Source organism: Buteo buteo, chromosome 6 (genome assembly GCF_964188355.1).
Source record: "Buteo buteo chromosome 6, bButBut1.hap1.1, whole genome shotgun sequence".
Lineage (NCBI taxonomy): Eukaryota > Metazoa > Chordata > Aves > Accipitriformes > Accipitridae > Buteo > Buteo buteo.
The window spans coordinates 12,823,524-12,840,485 of NC_134176.1; the positions used below are offsets into that span (position 1 = coordinate 12,823,524).

Below are 16,962 nucleotides of genomic sequence, written 5' to 3' on the forward strand. Positions count from 1 at the left end.
CGTCCCTGTGTGCCCTGGACCTCATAGACTCAGGACCCTGTATCCCCACAGACCCCGTGCTGTCTGCACCCCATATCCCCCAGGAGCCCATATCCCCAGGGTCTCTGTGCTGTCTGCACCCCAGGAGCCCATATCCCCAGGGACCCTGTGCTGTCTGCACCCCAGACCTCCAGATCCCCATATCCCCAGGGACCCCGGTGCTGTCTGCACCCCACACCCCACACACCCCCATATCCCCAGGGACCCCATGCTGTCTGCACCCCACACCCCCCCCCCTATCCCCAGGGTCCCCCCGCACCCCGGACTCCAGGCCCCCGTGCCCCCCGGCCCCCGTGCCCCTCTAGCCGCTGGATCCCACGCTCCCAGGCCCCCCTCACCCCCGGGACCCCATACCCCCCCCCCCCGCCCCGTCAGTCCCCGCCCCGCCCCCGCCGGGACTCCGAGGCGGCAGCCAAGTTTCTTGGAACTTTGCCTCCCGTGACGCACGCGATGGTGCAGGGCCCCGTCCTCCCGGCGCAGCCAATAGGCGCCCGGGGGAGCCGGGGCGGCCGCCAATCGGCGGCGGCTGGACAGTTCCCCGGTCCTGACCGACCTTCACCGCCCGGGGCGGGGGGTGGGGATAAAAGGGCCCCGCGGCGGCGCGCCGCGCTCCCGCCCCCCCCCGCCCCTCCGCTGCGGCGGCCACGGGCAGCGGCCGGCGGCACCGCGGGGACGGCGGAGAGGTGAGCGCCGGGCGGCGGCGACCCGGGAGCGGGGAGGGGGGGGCGGAGGCGTTCCCGTGCCCCGGGATACGGACGTCCTGCGCACCGAGCGGAGGCCGTTCCCAGGCACCGGCGATATGGGCGTCCCGGGCACCGGGTGGGGGGAGAGCGGGTCCCCTGCGCCGGGGACGTGGGCGTCCCCTGCACCGGGGGGAGGCGGTTCCCGCGCACCGGCGTAGGGGTGTCCCCTGCACCGGGGGTGTTGTTCGGTGCGGCGGGGCCGCCGCGGCTCCCCGCCCCGGGCCGGCGGCCGGAGGGTCGGGCAGGCCGGCGGGCGAGCCCCGGCCGCACGGTACTGACCGCCCTTCCCGCTCCCGCAGGTCCGGGCCCGATGCGGCCTCTGTGCGCCGAAGTGGGAGGCAGCCCCCGGCGGAGCCCGCCATGCCCTGGAGCGTCCGGTGGGTCGGCGGCCGCGGGGCCCAGTCCCAGAAGCAGTGCAAGAAATCCTCCTTCGCCTTCTACCAGGCGGTGAGGGACCTGCTGCCCGTCTGGTTCCTGGAGGACATGCGGACCATGGAGGTCTTCCACTGGGAGGACGGGGGCAAGGTGAGCGTGTACTCGCCCTCGGAGGCCCTGCTCTACGCCCTGGTGCACGACCACCAGCCCTACGCCCGGCACCTGCTGACTAAGTTCCCCCAGAGCGCCCTGGCCGTGCCCAGCCAAAGCTTCAGCTGCTGCCAGTCCTCGGCCCCGCACCTGGCCATGGCCGTCCGCTACGACCGGGTCCGCATCCTCTTCCGAATCCTCAAGGCCCTCCAAGCCTTCCCGCCGAGCGACAGAGCCGGCCACCTGGACCGCCGGGGCTGCAGCCGCGTGGAGGGCGGCAAGACGGCCTTGCACGTGGCCTGCGAGCTGGTGCGACCCGAGTGCTTGCTCCTGCTGCTCGGGCACGGCGCGTCGCCCTGCTTGCAGGACAGCGCCGGGAATACCCCTCTCGACACTTTGCTGCAGCAGATTTCCCACACGCCGGCAGCCAACGTGCGTGCCAAGCTCCTCTGCCTCGACTGCCTCTTCTTCTTCGTGCCTCAGGACCTCCAGTTCACAATGAAACAGCAACTGTTGGACAACCGGCAGCGGTGGCAGGACCTCCTGGGGGAGAACAGGTTCCTGTGCCTGGTGGGCTTAGCTCCCCCGTCGCTGTTTGTCAGAGCCATGCGCGTCTTGATCAGGACCATTTCACCTGAGCATTTCCCAGAGGCTCTGGATGATCTGCCTCTGCCTCATTTTCTAAAGCCTTTGGACCTGAAACTGGAGAGCTAGAGGGGTGGTATGAGAGCCTCCCGCTCACCTGACAGAAATAGACTGTTATGCTAAAAATGTATCAGTATATGAAGCTGCTAACGCAGCGGCCAAGCATCTGTTTTAATTAGAACTGTGTTTTTTAAAAGAATTGTATCTGGCACTTTACAATGTATTTTATTTAAAGATCCTTGTGGTGAGGTGAGGTCCGCACTGCATTTTATAAAAACATTCTATGGCATGTACAAATGAGGGTATGTGGGAGAACATATTTGTAAATACATATGAATAAACCAGTGGCAGATGTGATCAAAATACAAATTGAGCGACTGAAAGCCCTGAAGTGGCATGTGCCTTGGAAAAGTGTGTGTGGGATGGGGGTGTATCTTTTTGTTAGGATTTCCCTGTTACATAAGCCTCGTGGTCCTGGAACAGGATGACTCCTTTTTTACAGCTCTCCTAATACATCTTGGCAGGGATGTGAGTTTTTTTTAAAGGCACAGATGAAAACTTCCTCATCTTGTACACAAGGGCAAAGAGAAGCCAGATACTATTGAAACTTCCCTAAACAAAGCTGGCAGGGATGTGTAGCTGAACAAAATGTATTTTAAAATGTGCATAAATAATAGTTGGTTTTCTTGCAAACTTCTCTCTCTTCTCCTTGGAGAGTCAAGGTGCTTGTTGTCAGGCAGAGGAGAGCAGGAGTATGCACATTGCTCTGACCAAAACTGTTTCTGCCCAGGCAGGAATGCACCCTGCAGCCCCTCTGTGTGATTGCTGAGGTGTGAGGAGGGTAGCATGGAGCAGGAGGGCCAGCCTCCTTCTGCCTGCCCTCTGCTATGCCCAGAGGGATTTGTGGAGGTATGGCAATGGCCGAGGACCCTAGAATAGCTTTTTTTGGTGGATTCCGGCCCCTCTACTGCCAGTCCCTGGCAGGATGTGATGGCTTAGGTTCAGCTGAGGGCTGTGGCAGTCTTGGTGTCCACTTTGGGTACCAGAGGAGTAGCTTAGATATCCAGCCTTCCCCCACCTATCCCTTCTGAGATGCTCCAAGGTACATAAAACATCCTCACAGCTGCTCCAGATCAAAAAGCCCTTTAGGGGTACTGTCCTGCCTCCAACACTTGCATTTAGACACATCAAAGTCCTGAGCAAAGGGTACAGCTTCAGTTCTTTGCTCTGCAACCTTTACTCTACAGCATTCTGGGCAGTCATGCTGCTTACTTCCCTGTAAAACTGGCACTGCCCCTGCCCGCTCTGCAGGGAGCGAGCTTTGCCGGCTCTGCCAGCATTGCAACGATAGAAATCTCCTAGGCCACAGCGCTGTAGCTTTGCCTCTGTTCTTGGAAGCCGCCAGTGAAACTGTAGGGTTTTGTTTCAGTGCTTAAATTTGTAGCCAGGGAGTTGTTTGCCACTTGAACTATTCCAGCACTGTTGTTCCCTTTGGGGTCATCAAGGAATTGATGCGCTCAGAGAGAAGAGGCCATGTTCACGGCACAAATTTCTTTATTCATAAATTAATTTTGGTTAGGAAAAAAAAAAAAGAAAACCACAGAATGAGGCACTGTAAGATGTTCATGCTTCAGCAGAACAGAGTGGTATTTCATCTAAAATAACCTCCATACTGCACGCACAATAAAAGATAAGCCATACATCTGAAATTTGAGATGCAACAGAAAGAAGATTGCTATTCTTAGACTGATGGCACGGAAACGTTTCCTAGAAGAGCAAATGTTCCTTCTTCTCAAGAAACCAAGCTGATACACGCTCAAACTAATTACCATGGGAAATTTAGGTCCCTTGCTGGAAAGCATAGAACAACTCTTAACTGTTCTCTTCAGCTACCTTGTTGATAATAAAAATATAGAAATCCAAAAAACTAAGCCCTCGCTTAGCCACTTAAAACAATATCTAAAAAAATCTGTGTTGCTAAATTCTTTATTTGGGTACATGTTCCCCATTGCTTCTGTAATAATGGTGCGGAAACATCTTCCAAAACAGACAAGAAGTAAAGCAGTCAGGTCTAACTTGCACGTGGGAAAGTGTCTTGAGGTGGGGGAAGAGACACAGCTGGGGGTAGGAAGAAAGGTTTATCAGCCTTGCTGACAAAGACATAATGAGATTCAGCAGTGGGGAGTTGGTCTGTGGAACTGAGCGCTGGAAGACGCTCCAGCTCCCAAGCTGTGAGGGTAATTACACATTGGAACAGCATGACAGGCTGGGCAGGACATCCTACACCTTAAAATGAGCCCGTTAACAAAACAAGAATTCAAGGCCAAAGCTGCCCCTGTGATTCCCTACAGCCCTCCCACCAGCTCGTGGGTAATTCACTTTAACAAACAGAAAGGGTCCCCTCAATATGTTGTGATGCGTCCAAAGTCAGCTAACTGCTGCGCCCCTCCTGTTATTCTAGGACAGAAGTCAAGCTGATTGCTGAGCCCATGCTGGGATCACTCTGCTGAAGGTCACTGACAGACCTCGCTACGTGTGGCTTGTTGATGTGTCTGGGATGCTTAATCTGGAGAGGCTGAGAGTAACTGTGGGCAAACTACACTGGTGACTACACAGATCACTCATGTAACCGGGTCCAGGCTTGTTTTTCAAACAGAGTCACAGCTTGGAAAAAGGCTGGGGCTTCTCGGCTTTGGAAACACAAGTCCTTTGTTTATAGACCAAGCAACAGTGGCATCAGCTTTCCTCAGACTGACTTGCCAGCATCTCTCTGTCCTCTGCCACCTTTGGAGCACAGTGGAGTGCAGGCTCCACAGCCCATTCAGTTCTCTGTCTCTTGGCGAAGGCTGCCAGCAAAAATGCCAGTTAGTGCCAGTTGCAACACCATTGCCAAGCTTAATAAAGCAAACATGGACAGTCATGATGTCTCTGCAGAAGAGGACTGACAGTGCTGGAATCAGGGAGCTGGCCACAAAGGTATGGGAAAGAAGATTCACCAAGTCCTAACACCATGAGAGCGCAGGGGTAAGGATATATACTTAAAAGCTTCCGTCATACCTGCACAGGTTAATCTAGTCACGCAAAGCAAATTACTCATCTGTAGGAAATGCTTTCAAAAGCATAAAAGGCAGTATATAGAGCCAGCATTCCTGAAAAGCTTAGTTAAAGCCAGTTCCTCTAAAAAACTACTTTCTATCATGGAATAGTGATAAATATAATAAATATTTCCTATGTGTTGCTCAAGCACTTTCAAAACAAAATATCATATACTACCCACCTTTTAGTACAAAGTGGTTTTATCTGCTGTGACAGGTAAAAAAGGCCTGAAACACTTTCATTCAGAAAGCAAGGGGAGAGAGGAAGTACTGGGTTACTTTTATTTTTGACTCTTTGCAATTGACTCCTCTCTGCAGCTCTCTTATTTCAGGAGTTAAAAAGTTTAGCCTGTCTAGAGTCTGCTGAAGGAGCTGAAGTCTATTGTAATTTTGAGTAACTTGTTTAAAAGATGGATTTGGGATCTTTAACAGTTCTCTTTTACCCAAAATGTTAAGTAGTTAAAGAATTTAAATTGACGTGAATACAAAACTAGGTGGTTTAAATAGTCTAAAAAATCCCTTACTGTACCATTTGTCTCAGTCTTGCTCTCTGACATATTGTCCTGCCATAAAAGCTACATCCTTATTCTTGCCATGGTCACAGCTTCATATTGAGCTTTACCAGAGGTGAGCACCTTAAATTTGGCAGAAGATGCAGATATTAAGCACACCTGAAAATTACTCGCTTCATGAATATGCATAGATATAGAATATCAAGCCTAACATCAGCTTAACGCTCAGCACCGCACAAAGAGTATCTGCTGCAAATAGGTAATGGTTTCATCCAGTTTCAGCGGCAGAGAAACAGGGCTGTTAATGAACAGGCTCCTCCGTGTGGACAAACCAGTCTTGCAAACCAAGGCAGGCATTAAGTAAAGGAGAAGAGGAAGCAGGAAACCACTGAGAGCAAGACCTGCCGGGAGAGGAGGCCTTCACTATAGGCAGGGCTGCAATTACAGGCTGGTTTGAAAATGAAGTTGAAAATAGCAAGGACAGAGATCCAGCACAGAGGCATGGAAAGAGAGAAACTAGAAACGAGCCAGGGTGCCAGGTTTGTTTCCTAATCCCTATTTGTCTTATGTCTGGTGTTCAAGTCGTACGGGCTTTTGCCTTGCAATATAACCAATCTATTGACATCAGCAGATCATTGTGCATTGCATCACCCCATCTTCAGATCAATGCTCCCAACTAGGCAAACAAGGCACCCATGCCATGTGCTTAATATTTAAACAGCACTGTAAATCCTTGCAAACCAACTTTCATAACACCTATGTTAATAACAGTATTTCCATCACTGGTTGGTGTCAGCAGCTGTCTGAGGTTAGATCACCATTAATTCCTAGCCTGGCTTCAGTGGTCTCTCCTCTACCTACCATGTGTGAAAAAGAAATTCTGCCTATTACTTGCTCAGACCACATCAAACTGTCCTCTATTATCACGCACAAGAATCACATCTATGGCATTGCAAGGCTGCTGCTTGCACTGACTTATGCCTGCTCTTTCCACCAAGCAGGTACACATGCACGTGAAGCACAAGAACAGAAGGAGCAGAGCTCTCTTGCAAAACATAACTCAGCAGTCAGAGCAGAAAACAGAAATACAGTTTGCAAAAACATCAGAGATCCCTCACTGCAGCTAAAAGAAATGGATCCAAGTTCAGCTGGGATAAAAAAGTTCCACCCGCTTGCCCTGATGACCTCTGCAAGGGCGGTTATCTCTTTGCCCAGTGGTTTAGTTGGTAAGTGGAAAGACCACATAAATGAACAAAGTAAATCTTCAGAAGCCTCAAATGATGAGAAACTCATCACATTTAGGAATTATTGCTAAAATCAGAAGAGTTTAGTCATCTAGTCTAAATTGCATATCACATAGGCCAGCAATTCCCATGCTAGGCCTATCACATCTGATTGATTTGCAGCATCTGCTTCAAGTCCAACCTTATAGATTTTTAAACAGTGGAGCATCCAAGGCGCTCTGAGGAACTTGTGGCTGAGCCAGGCAAAAGGTCCCATCCACATCATCTCAATCTCTCGTCTGTCCCTAAACCACAAAACATCCCCTGCCATCAACCCTGCCTCTTTCTTCTGTAGGAAAACTTAATCGCTTCCTAATGCAAATGCAAGAATTAACCAGAATGGATCTGAGTCAGCAAGGAGGGAGGCAGAGACCCACTTCAGAGAAGCAGGGAAGGCAGAAAGGGACTTTGATCTGTCTCAAGCTTGGGCTTCAGCTCTGTGAGCAAGGTTTCAGCAAGAGTCTGAGCCAGTAAGTCAGGACCCTTGTTCCTTCAGTCACACCAGCCATTGTAAGGTTATGTTCCCTGTACTACAAATCTAATGGGAAACACAGTGCAAATCAACCCTTCTCCTTCAGGAAAGCATATTAGGCCCGAAAAGTTCAGTTCCCCAATTCAGGCCTGATGCAACTCATTCCAAGCCATGGCAAGACACCTGCATGCCTGGGATACGAGGGGAGACCATGCGCCTGTCTCCCCTTCCCTGCACTTCCCACCTAAGGCAAACACGAGGGCAGGAAGCTCCATGGATCTCAACAGGGAGATGAGCAAGACATCAGGGCGAGCCAAGCCCTTCCCTTAGGGCCCTCTGTGGAAAGCAATGGAACCAGGCCAAGGGGAGAGAGAGGCTTCCAGGCAGAAAGCACTTGGCTGCACGCCTCAGCCAGGACAGGGAGCAGCTTCCAGCTCCAAGGAGGACAGCATCCTCCCTGCTGCTTGGCTCCCCGATTCCTGCACCATTCACCACCAGTGCCACGGCTCCTCTCCCACAGCCTCATGGCTTTGAGGGCAAACTGTCTGTCCTCCCACCAGTCCTCACACACCAGTGACCAGGCAGTATCCGCAGACCCTGGCTCTGTTTGGAATACTGGGCAGCCCCATCCTCTCTCTCAGCCAGCAAAGCTCCCCTGACCAAAATTGTCCCTCTGCTCCTTTGTTCCAGCCCCAGGGGTAATTACTGTTTTGATGTAAGGGTGGTTTTTTGGCATCATGCTCTTAATATTCAGGCTTTATTTTGTAATCATTAGGGTTCTTCTTTTTAATGGTGCAAGTAAATTATAATAAACACATTGTACTACATCACATTCATATTTTTAATGCGGTGTCATTTCCCTGACAATGTCTGAGGCAGCATTTTAAAGCAAAGCCTAAAAGGATAAGTAATTTCTAACTCACAGTAAGAGAGAGAATGAAGTCCCTTGAGGAGCTGTTTTTGAACGTCCTTTCCTCCAAAACCATCTGCTAGTGCTCTCCTGCTCTCTCCCACTCCTGCAATAAGGAAAGCTATTGATGGTTAGTGACTTAAAGTGACAAGACAGAAGGATGCATCAAAAGACTATCAAACTGATTTTAGTCCTTCATGAATGACATGCACAGACAGGGCTATGGCCACAGGCAGGCTGGACAAAAGTCCTGAACTAGTAATGGAGGTGACCTGAGTTACTGCTTGTCCACTGCTTCTGTGAAAAGAGGGGCACATTGCTTCTTTCACTTTCAACACATTTGCAGGCTTACCCAGCAGGAGGGATGCTGGGACCTTAGGGACCACAGAGCTTAGGAAAACTACGGAGAGCACTGTAGGGCCACGGCCATCTGACAGAGAGTCATTGCAGAGCTTTCAGTGTCAGCGAAGGGAAACACTCACATGCGAGCAAGAAGAGCGTGGCACTCCCTCAGGTTTGCCTCCTCCTTCAGATGCCCAAGGTTTGACTCAGCTTTGCTGCCACCTCATCTTCCCTGCCAGTAGCAGCACCAGGGCTGTGGTTACACTGAGAACGCCCAGGCAGAAAAACACCTTCTGAGACAGCCTTGAGGTAAAGCTGCTGGGAGGGCAGACCAGGCGAGTCACTCACCGAGTCACTCGTCGGGTAGAATATTTTGAAGGATAAACCCAGATCATTTCCTTCAAAGTAAAATGCCAGCTGCACAGCGAAGGTAGCGTACCTATCACTCAGGTTGCCTTCACTGTGTAGAACATCGGCTGTGGTATTGGAACTCTGTACAAGGTGCTGGCCAGAGACGGCCAGTTCACATCCACATCATCCCAACCTTCGTGACAGGTCAGCAAGCTATCACCCCATCAGCCAGGGCCATGGTATCGAGCTCTAGGTGAAAGACTCAAGGTGTATCTCCTTATAACCCTTTGCTCCAGTCAGTCTGATCTCCTGGGAGACTATGGCTTCTCCTGGGGTCGTCACCCCAGATTGACTGTGCAGTGGGAGACACTCCACCCTCCACTCCCTCTCTCACAAATAAAGCATTCTCCCCCAGCACAGCCTGTCCTGAGACTTTTGTCTGCCACTGGCCCCTTCCAGCACTGCTTATACCCCTGCTTTTAGGGTGCAGGGGAAGCACGCTACCAGCATGGTGATGGGTGAAGAGCATGTCCAGCATCCAAGCTATCCTTCACTGTGGAAGAAATTTGGTAAATCCTGGCTCCCCAGTGAGATTAGGCCCCTGGGGAAGCACAGAGTAGGAAGCAGCTGGGGGTTGGGGAGGACAGCATGGCCAGGCACTACAACACTTGTCTCATGAATGCTGTGAGAACTTGAAGTCCTAATTCTTTGGTACCACATGGTATCAGCTACACTTACATACATACTTAGATATGCCTAGCAACGATATGCCTGTGGTACTGATGCATTGCCCACACGATGAACAGCCAACTCACATCAGATCTCCTCCTCTTACCAGTTTAGAGAGACATAAGGCAGTTAAATATCAGCTTCTGAGCTTGAGCTTTTTCTCAAGTAATATCAGCAAATATTCTTATCACCAGAGGTCTCTGGCTCAATATTGCCCTGTGGTGGCCACAGCAGTGACCTTTAACTGCTCAGGTCTCAGAGGCACTCACTCAACACAAGCCAGCTAACAGCAGACCTTGTCCTGCAATAGCCCATGCTGCACCTGCAAACAGCATTTTTGCTTGTACAAGCTAGGGAGTTACCAGGCACGTCTCTCTCTACTGTGCAGCTAAGCCCACTGGGGCCAAAAAGAAAACCACAATCCTCTATGCTCTGCTCAAACAGCAGGACTCTGATGTGTTCCCATCCTCTTTCCACTTTTTTTGAACGATGGGAAGAGAAAAAAAGGGGGAGTGAATTGCCTTGCTGCCTCTGATGGTGAGGGAATAACTTTCCAAGCTAGAGCCAGGCAGAAGAGGGGAGGAGTAACACAGAGCTTGGCTCTGCCCACCTCCAACTTAAAAGGAAAAGCTCTGTTTAGCAAATGCTATGCCTTTCAGAGGGTGCTAAGCAGCACTGAGCACTCACTTTGGGAGGTGACAAGTTCCAGCTGGTAGTCTGGATCTGCATCTATTCACCTTTTCAGCATTTTCAGTTCATGCATGCAGAAGTGGCAGTGTCCTGTACCACACCAAGGATACAGAGCTGGGAGGGTATTTGGAAGTCTTTTGTTCCAGAATCAAAAAAGCCTTTCCTGCCTCCTGCTTGGGATTTGATGCTTTAGAACTGGTTGCTCAGATACCAAACAAATCTTGTGTAGACTCCCTGTTAAAACAAAAGCATAGAAATTTATGCAACCAAATCCCTGCTTTGGACTGTGACCTTAGCAGACCCTATTCATTAATTAGGCTACACTGAAGCTTTACTCAGATCCAAACCTGACACTGATGCAGCTGACTCTGTAGGAGACACCCTTCCTGACGGGACACATACCGAACATGCTGTTTTAATGCAATGTTGACCACAAGTGGCCTTGATGACCTAGGCATTAAATATAGTGTGGCAGAAAGATATGTGTCCTACCTCTCTCTGTTAGCTGGTGTCTGTGAAGAAAAAAGCCAGTTTGACTATCTGAGCCGATGACTTTTAGCTCAGCTGGGAAAAGGGCTGCATGCACTGTGACAGCAAGTCTTGAGCTCAGAGCCTACAGAGAACCTGTATTCTTCATGATATCAAAACATGAAACTCTAGCACAACGATCATGGCATTTTAGCCTGCCTTCCTAGTTCCCCAGCCTCTGCAATGGGAAAACACAATTCTTTATTGGTTTGTTTCTCACTTTTCAATTACTGTAGGATGGACTTGCCCTGACCATCACGCTACTCTCAAGTCCACACCTTCACTGTAAACTCCAAGCTTGACACCCCACTGAACTTCTGGTTAGCAAGGGTCACCCCATCCTGCTCACCGCTTAGGTTTACTCCTTTCTGAGCAGTGTTTGGAAACTGCTCCCAAGCACAGTAAGTCTGTCACAGCAGCAAACCTTCAACTCCTGTTTCTTGTTTGCCTGCCCTCCTTCTTCATCTGCCTATAGGTAAAGACAAGTTTACTGCTGATCATCCCTTTGGAAAGTGCTGCTACCACAAGAAAACATGGAGAAATACCTGAGATGGCTGGCTTTGGTGCAAATTACCAGGTAATAAATAAAAAGGTTACAGCACACAGTGCAGGCCTGTTGAAGACAAAGGCTGATACTAAATGTGAGCATCTACTTGTGGAGGGATCACCTCTGGGGAGAAAGATTACTGAAACCAGCACCTAACGCTTGACAAAAATGGATTTACTACGTAAGTCTAACCATTTTCCTTTTATAAATTTGCCACGTTGTTGTAATGTCAAAACACCAGTGATCAAATGAATCCTTCTCATCTTAGCTCTTGACATACTGATTCTGAACGTAAAAACAACCAAACAAAACCCTACTTACGTTACAGCTATTACAGGTGATGTTACTAGCTGGCTGGTTGCTTTTGTGGCTTCTCTACAATGAAGACCACTGTTTTCACACAGGCCATCAATAAGCCCTGAATGTGCTCACGTACAAACCAAAATAGCCAGAGGACTGATCTGCAGAAATGCTGAGTGTCCACAGCACCAAATGACATCAATGGAAGATGCACATGTTCCACACCTTCAAAAGGCCTGGCTTTCTGCTAATGCCATTCAAATCTACCATTCTCTCTGCTCAGTTCATTATTAATACTGGTTTTCTCAGAACCTCTTTTCTGAAATTCAGGTGCTTCCAGCTGTTTGCAGTAACCTAGATATGAACACATCAATATCAGAGGGAAACAAAACTACATTAGCGCTATGCAATGCAAAAGACCTTCACCCCAAACCAGGACCAAAACCGCAAATATTATATAAAACCTACTACACGGTTCCCCCTGTAACTTGACTATCTTTTGAAAAGACATGCTCCTGTTTTCCAACCAGTGGCAGAAAATGACTTCCAAAGATACTCCTTACTTAACTGGACTACAGCAGAGACACTGGGATAAAGAGAAGAAAAAAAGATGGTTCCTTCCCCAAGTATCATCCATGTTAGTACTTTATGAGTCACTGCCAAGGAAGAAACACGCTCAGTACCTGCCTATCACTTCATACAAAGCAGATGCATTTATTTTGCAAAATCACTAGCCTGGGATGGTTTCCAAAAACATCCCTTACTTGGCTGAACAGAAACCGAGTTGCCTCTCGAGATGTTGTATGGCAAAGCCTTAGATCCTACTAATATTATTCCTGAAGCCATATCCAGATCCATTGTAGTGAAAGCTTTGCCATGGATTTATACAGGACTAAATACGAAAGACAAGTGTTCCAATATTCTCTACTTGCCTGGCTGTGTTTTCACAAAATAATTCTTCAAAATAATAAAAATATATATTTTTTTGTTGCTAGTCACCACAGTGTGGTTAGAATTGTTACCAGTATTTCTTGAGCTTAACATGACAACCGAATTCAGATACCGTAAATCTGCTATTGGGAAAAAAAGCTAAATATAAGCCAAGAGATCAATGATACTTATGTTAATAAACAAAAACAAACTAATTTTCAATTGTTGTCAGATTATTTATTCTTGTTGCGAAAGCAAGAATATGTACACATTTCTACTGCAGCAGTGATTCTAAAATGATGCTCCATCAGGCACTGACAAGTGGACCATATTTGATTTACAGAAGTTTACAACTTTTGCAGTGCTTTTTAAAAGCTTGATGGAAAAAGCGCAGGAAAATCTGCAAAGAAGTTTTAGTGGTGACCCAGGTCAACCCACTCAAGAATTTTGGGGAATCACTATTTTATATTTACTCACTCTGTACAAGTTGGTACTCGTAAAACTAACAGAGATCAATAATGAATGATGAGAATCTTGAATGCAGAAAGCAAATAGGATAATGATATGCAAATCATCTGGGTACACAGAGATAGGTCTAATTGTTGGGTCCATTAGACATTGGATTTCAAAAATACCCAGCTCAAGCTGAAAGTCACTGTCACCCATTAAAGTCCTCAAAAAACTGTAGATACTAGATACAAGAAGAGGTGTGCTACTCCCCACAACACTAACTTTCTAAATGAAAAACTGCATGAAATTTGGTGAAATTCAGTATGAAGAGAGCATGAAGGAAGTTTCAATGTAACAATTGATCGAGGATGTGATTTATGTCTGTGTTATGCCGACGTGTTCCACCTTGGCTGACTTCGGGAACTGTAGCAGGGAACCCTAGACCTAAAGCAAGAATCCTTAGAGACAGACCTAAGAAACCAGATGTTTGCCAAGATCTGCAGAAGATTCCTATTATCCACCAGGGAAGCTGGCAAAACTCACAAGGTAGGGAATAGTATCTAGGCTATAAGCCTGTCCGTGCTGCCCAGAACAAATGTGCTATGGGAGACACTGAAGTCTAGCTCTTAGCAGTACAGTTCTGCAGAGATAATATGCTTCTTTAGGTGTCTGAACTTGACAGTAAGATAGATGCCAACCTGCTCCTAAAACTGACTTTGAGAAATCACTGGATGTATGATACACGAAACTTAGGGATTGAATGAAGCATGGCCTTTTAAGTGAAAGCTGAGCCCACCTTGCTCAGTATGCTTTGAAAACTCATCTGGCAAGATATGGCACCTCTTGCCTATTAAAAACAAAAAACAAAACCAAAAACAACCAACCATCTGTCACCTTCCATCTTGAAAGTCTTCTATTAAAATCAGGTTTAAGAAGCTACCATATTGCAAGCAGCCAGCAATGGTGAAAAACATGCTGCAAAGGACTACGGACAAGGTTAAAGGTAATGCAAAAACCTGCTGGCTTTAACTTCAGTTTTAATAAAATACCAAAGCTTAAGTAGAAGGAGCTGCTTCGCTATCTCCCTGGACCTCAACTCCTGTCCTACAGCAATTAGAAGTGGCAAGATGGGGAGGAAGGAAAGAAGGTGACATACAAAACACTCAGAATTGTCTCTACGCAGTCCTGTGTTTTCCTCCCAGGAATGCTCTCTATGGGTGCCATGTAATCATGTAGTCGTGCATGGAAGGACAGGAGAAAGATCTCTCCATGAAGCAAAGAACAGTATGAAAAGAAGTCAGCAGGCCTTACAAGCAACAGGATCCAGCTCTCCAATGTATCTGTTCTCAGCACAAACACATATCAGATTTTTTTGTTGTTTTAAACACAGACCCCATGCTGATAGGATTTTAAGTAACCAGCTAATTAGACCTGAAGCCCGACAGATCTCCTACACAAGTACCTATGGCATCAATTTTAAATATTAACAAGGTCAGCATTATTATTACAGTAATTATAAAGTGAATTAACAGTGCCAAACCTGTTATTTTAAAGTGTTACACTGATCATTTACCATGTTCTCCTTAACTTAAAAGGACTGACTTTCACCACAGTACCATGGAACAAGTGCAGATCCACTGCTTCACATGTTTGTTATTCCCAATTTGGAGCACTGGGTGTGGCTCACGGAGGGAACAGACTATAACCCATCTGTTGAGGCAGAGAACGGATTTAGCAAGACAAGCGTGGGAGCTGAGCAAGTAAAATCTCAGTCATCCTAGCAATTACCCTACTTACTTTGCACTTCCCATGATCAGCTGGCTGGTCTGTCCCCTGTAACAACCAGGGATTGTGGGGTTTCTTGCTGGCAGTTGCATTTTTCCCCCTGCAGCTCAAGTAAATTCATTCTTTTTTTATACATCCCCCTGCTGCGTAACCAGGCACACGTGCCAGGCAGTCTGCTGGGGGCTTCCCTGGAACTTTCTTCCCAGTCTTTTATTTTCTCTGGGAGAGGTCTAATTAGCTCGATCTTTCACCTGACCCAGGAGAGCTTTGCTAAACTCATTCACCCCATGGTTATGCAAAATACAGCAGTGCAACAACTTCAGCAAGGAGTCATCTACTGAGTATTCTCATTTCATGCTTTAACAGACATAACATCTACGCCACTTCTCCTTTCTGAATACAAGATACCTATGCACACTCATAACAACAGAGAGCTCTGGGCAAAGTCTTGCTATACTGCTTAGACTACAGGTCCCCTGAATATAAATAAAGCATGCAGTCAACTTGTGCGAATTCAAGATGTATTAACATCCTGTACTTACCAATTCTGTACACATCTTTAGGTATATTTTCTCTGGATACGAGATTCAAAACTCAAGCGTAAATTGAAGTCTCCTTCCTTTATCTGCTGCAAGTGAATCTCAGCTGAGGTTATGAGAAAGGTATATTAAAAAGGAAAAATAAGTCTTCTTATTTCTTCTGGTTTCTTCTATATTGGACAGAAATAATGAATAATGTTTGAAAGATTAATTCATAACTACAGCTCCACTCAGTGCTATTCAGTTGTGTACTATTCAGTGTCTCTATCAGAAAATCACAAGCTATAAAAATCAGTATATTTTAGCCATTTCTGGGGCCAAGATAGAAAGAGCATTTTTCAGTTTGGAGGATTCAGTATTTTTTGGTATTTTGTTACCATTGTATTAGCTTTTAGAGAACAGAAATCACAGCTTTTATTTATGTGTATATATATGTATATAAAAAGTCCACATTCCATAAAAACATAAAGTTTCTCAAACAGATCTTTACTTTTTCTACAGCAGGTTTTTTTCCCCACTAGCATCAAGCAGATTTTTAACTTTATGGCTAATATAACAACTTTAATAGGCCTATTCAAATAGGTTTCAAGTCAGATAAACTCAAAGACCAAAGGAATCATAATGGTATTTTTGCCTAGCTTCCAGTATGATACCAGCCACAGTATTATCTACAACGTTTCCTGCACTGAACCCAAAACCTCACTTCCTATCTTGATTTCAAGTGATGAGAAATCCATAGCTATTTATGTGATAAACCTAGATACCGCCATTCAGCAGACTAGAGAGATAATTTCATTTATCCAGATATTTTAATCTTTATCCATGGAGCTCTGGCTGTAATAACTCACAAAAGATGACGACTGCAACTCAACTTTCACTTGCCAGTAATTAAAATCTAGTCTTCTATACCACAAGTTCTCTACTGTTCTGCTGATGTGAGAGTGGTTATTTTTAATTGCAATAACTCATTATCAAACAACTAGAGTGATCTACTTTGGCAAGGGATACATCAGCTTTCTTTGCTGGCCATAATACTATTCCCAACATGCAAATTTCACTTTCAGGAAGGCTACAAGAGGAATAAAGCCTGCATCTCACAGTTTACAGCTAGAAATCCTCAATCCACATCTTATCTCTCTTATCCTGATGGTAGGGGTGGGATGTGGACAGGGCTGGTTAATGTAAAAACTGAAGACCAGAGATTTTTCACCACGGTAATGGAGATCTCCATATCTTCATATATGATTGATGCATTTCTAATTGCTAATTAACAAGGCAAAGCCATAGAAAAACAGGCATTTGAATTTCAAGCCTTTACACTCAGAACAGCATTTACTGAAAAGTTGTCTCAAGGTTGTTGCTTGACATCTATCCAGAACTCTAGTAGAAACAACTAGCAACAGCTCGCTCATTAACGGGAGTTTTAAGAGAAGCAAAAAGATAAGCCAGAATGCCACACTAGTCTGAAATAACTCGCAAGTGCCTTTGAGATACTTGACAGGACTCATCTATTGAGACGTAATGTAGAGGAGTTATGGGGTTCAGAC

At 46.8% G+C, this 16,962-nt stretch overlaps 1 protein-coding gene and 1 long non-coding RNA gene across 2 annotated transcripts; one reads left to right on the plus strand and one right to left on the minus strand.

Moving 5' to 3' along the window:
• Positions 1-593: 593 nt before the first annotated feature.
• Positions 594-2,979, plus strand: ANKRD9 (ankyrin repeat domain 9). The gene is made up of 2 exons (XM_075029829.1): positions 594-722; positions 1,082-2,979. Exon 2 carries the CDS (start codon positions 1,143-1,145, stop codon positions 2,019-2,021), a length of 879 nt encoding a protein of 292 aa, XP_074885930.1. The 5' UTR covers positions 594-722; positions 1,082-1,142; the 3' UTR covers positions 2,022-2,979.
• A 1,031-nt stretch (positions 2,980-4,010) lies between these two features.
• On the minus strand, positions 4,011-15,622 carry LOC142031936 (uncharacterized). The gene is made up of 3 exons (XR_012650676.1): positions 15,419-15,622; positions 10,334-10,570; positions 4,011-8,330 (listed from the first exon to the last, which is right to left on the minus strand). It is a non-coding gene; the product is annotated as an uncharacterized LOC142031936 (long non-coding RNA).
• Between the last annotated feature and the right edge of the window lie 1,340 nt (positions 15,623-16,962).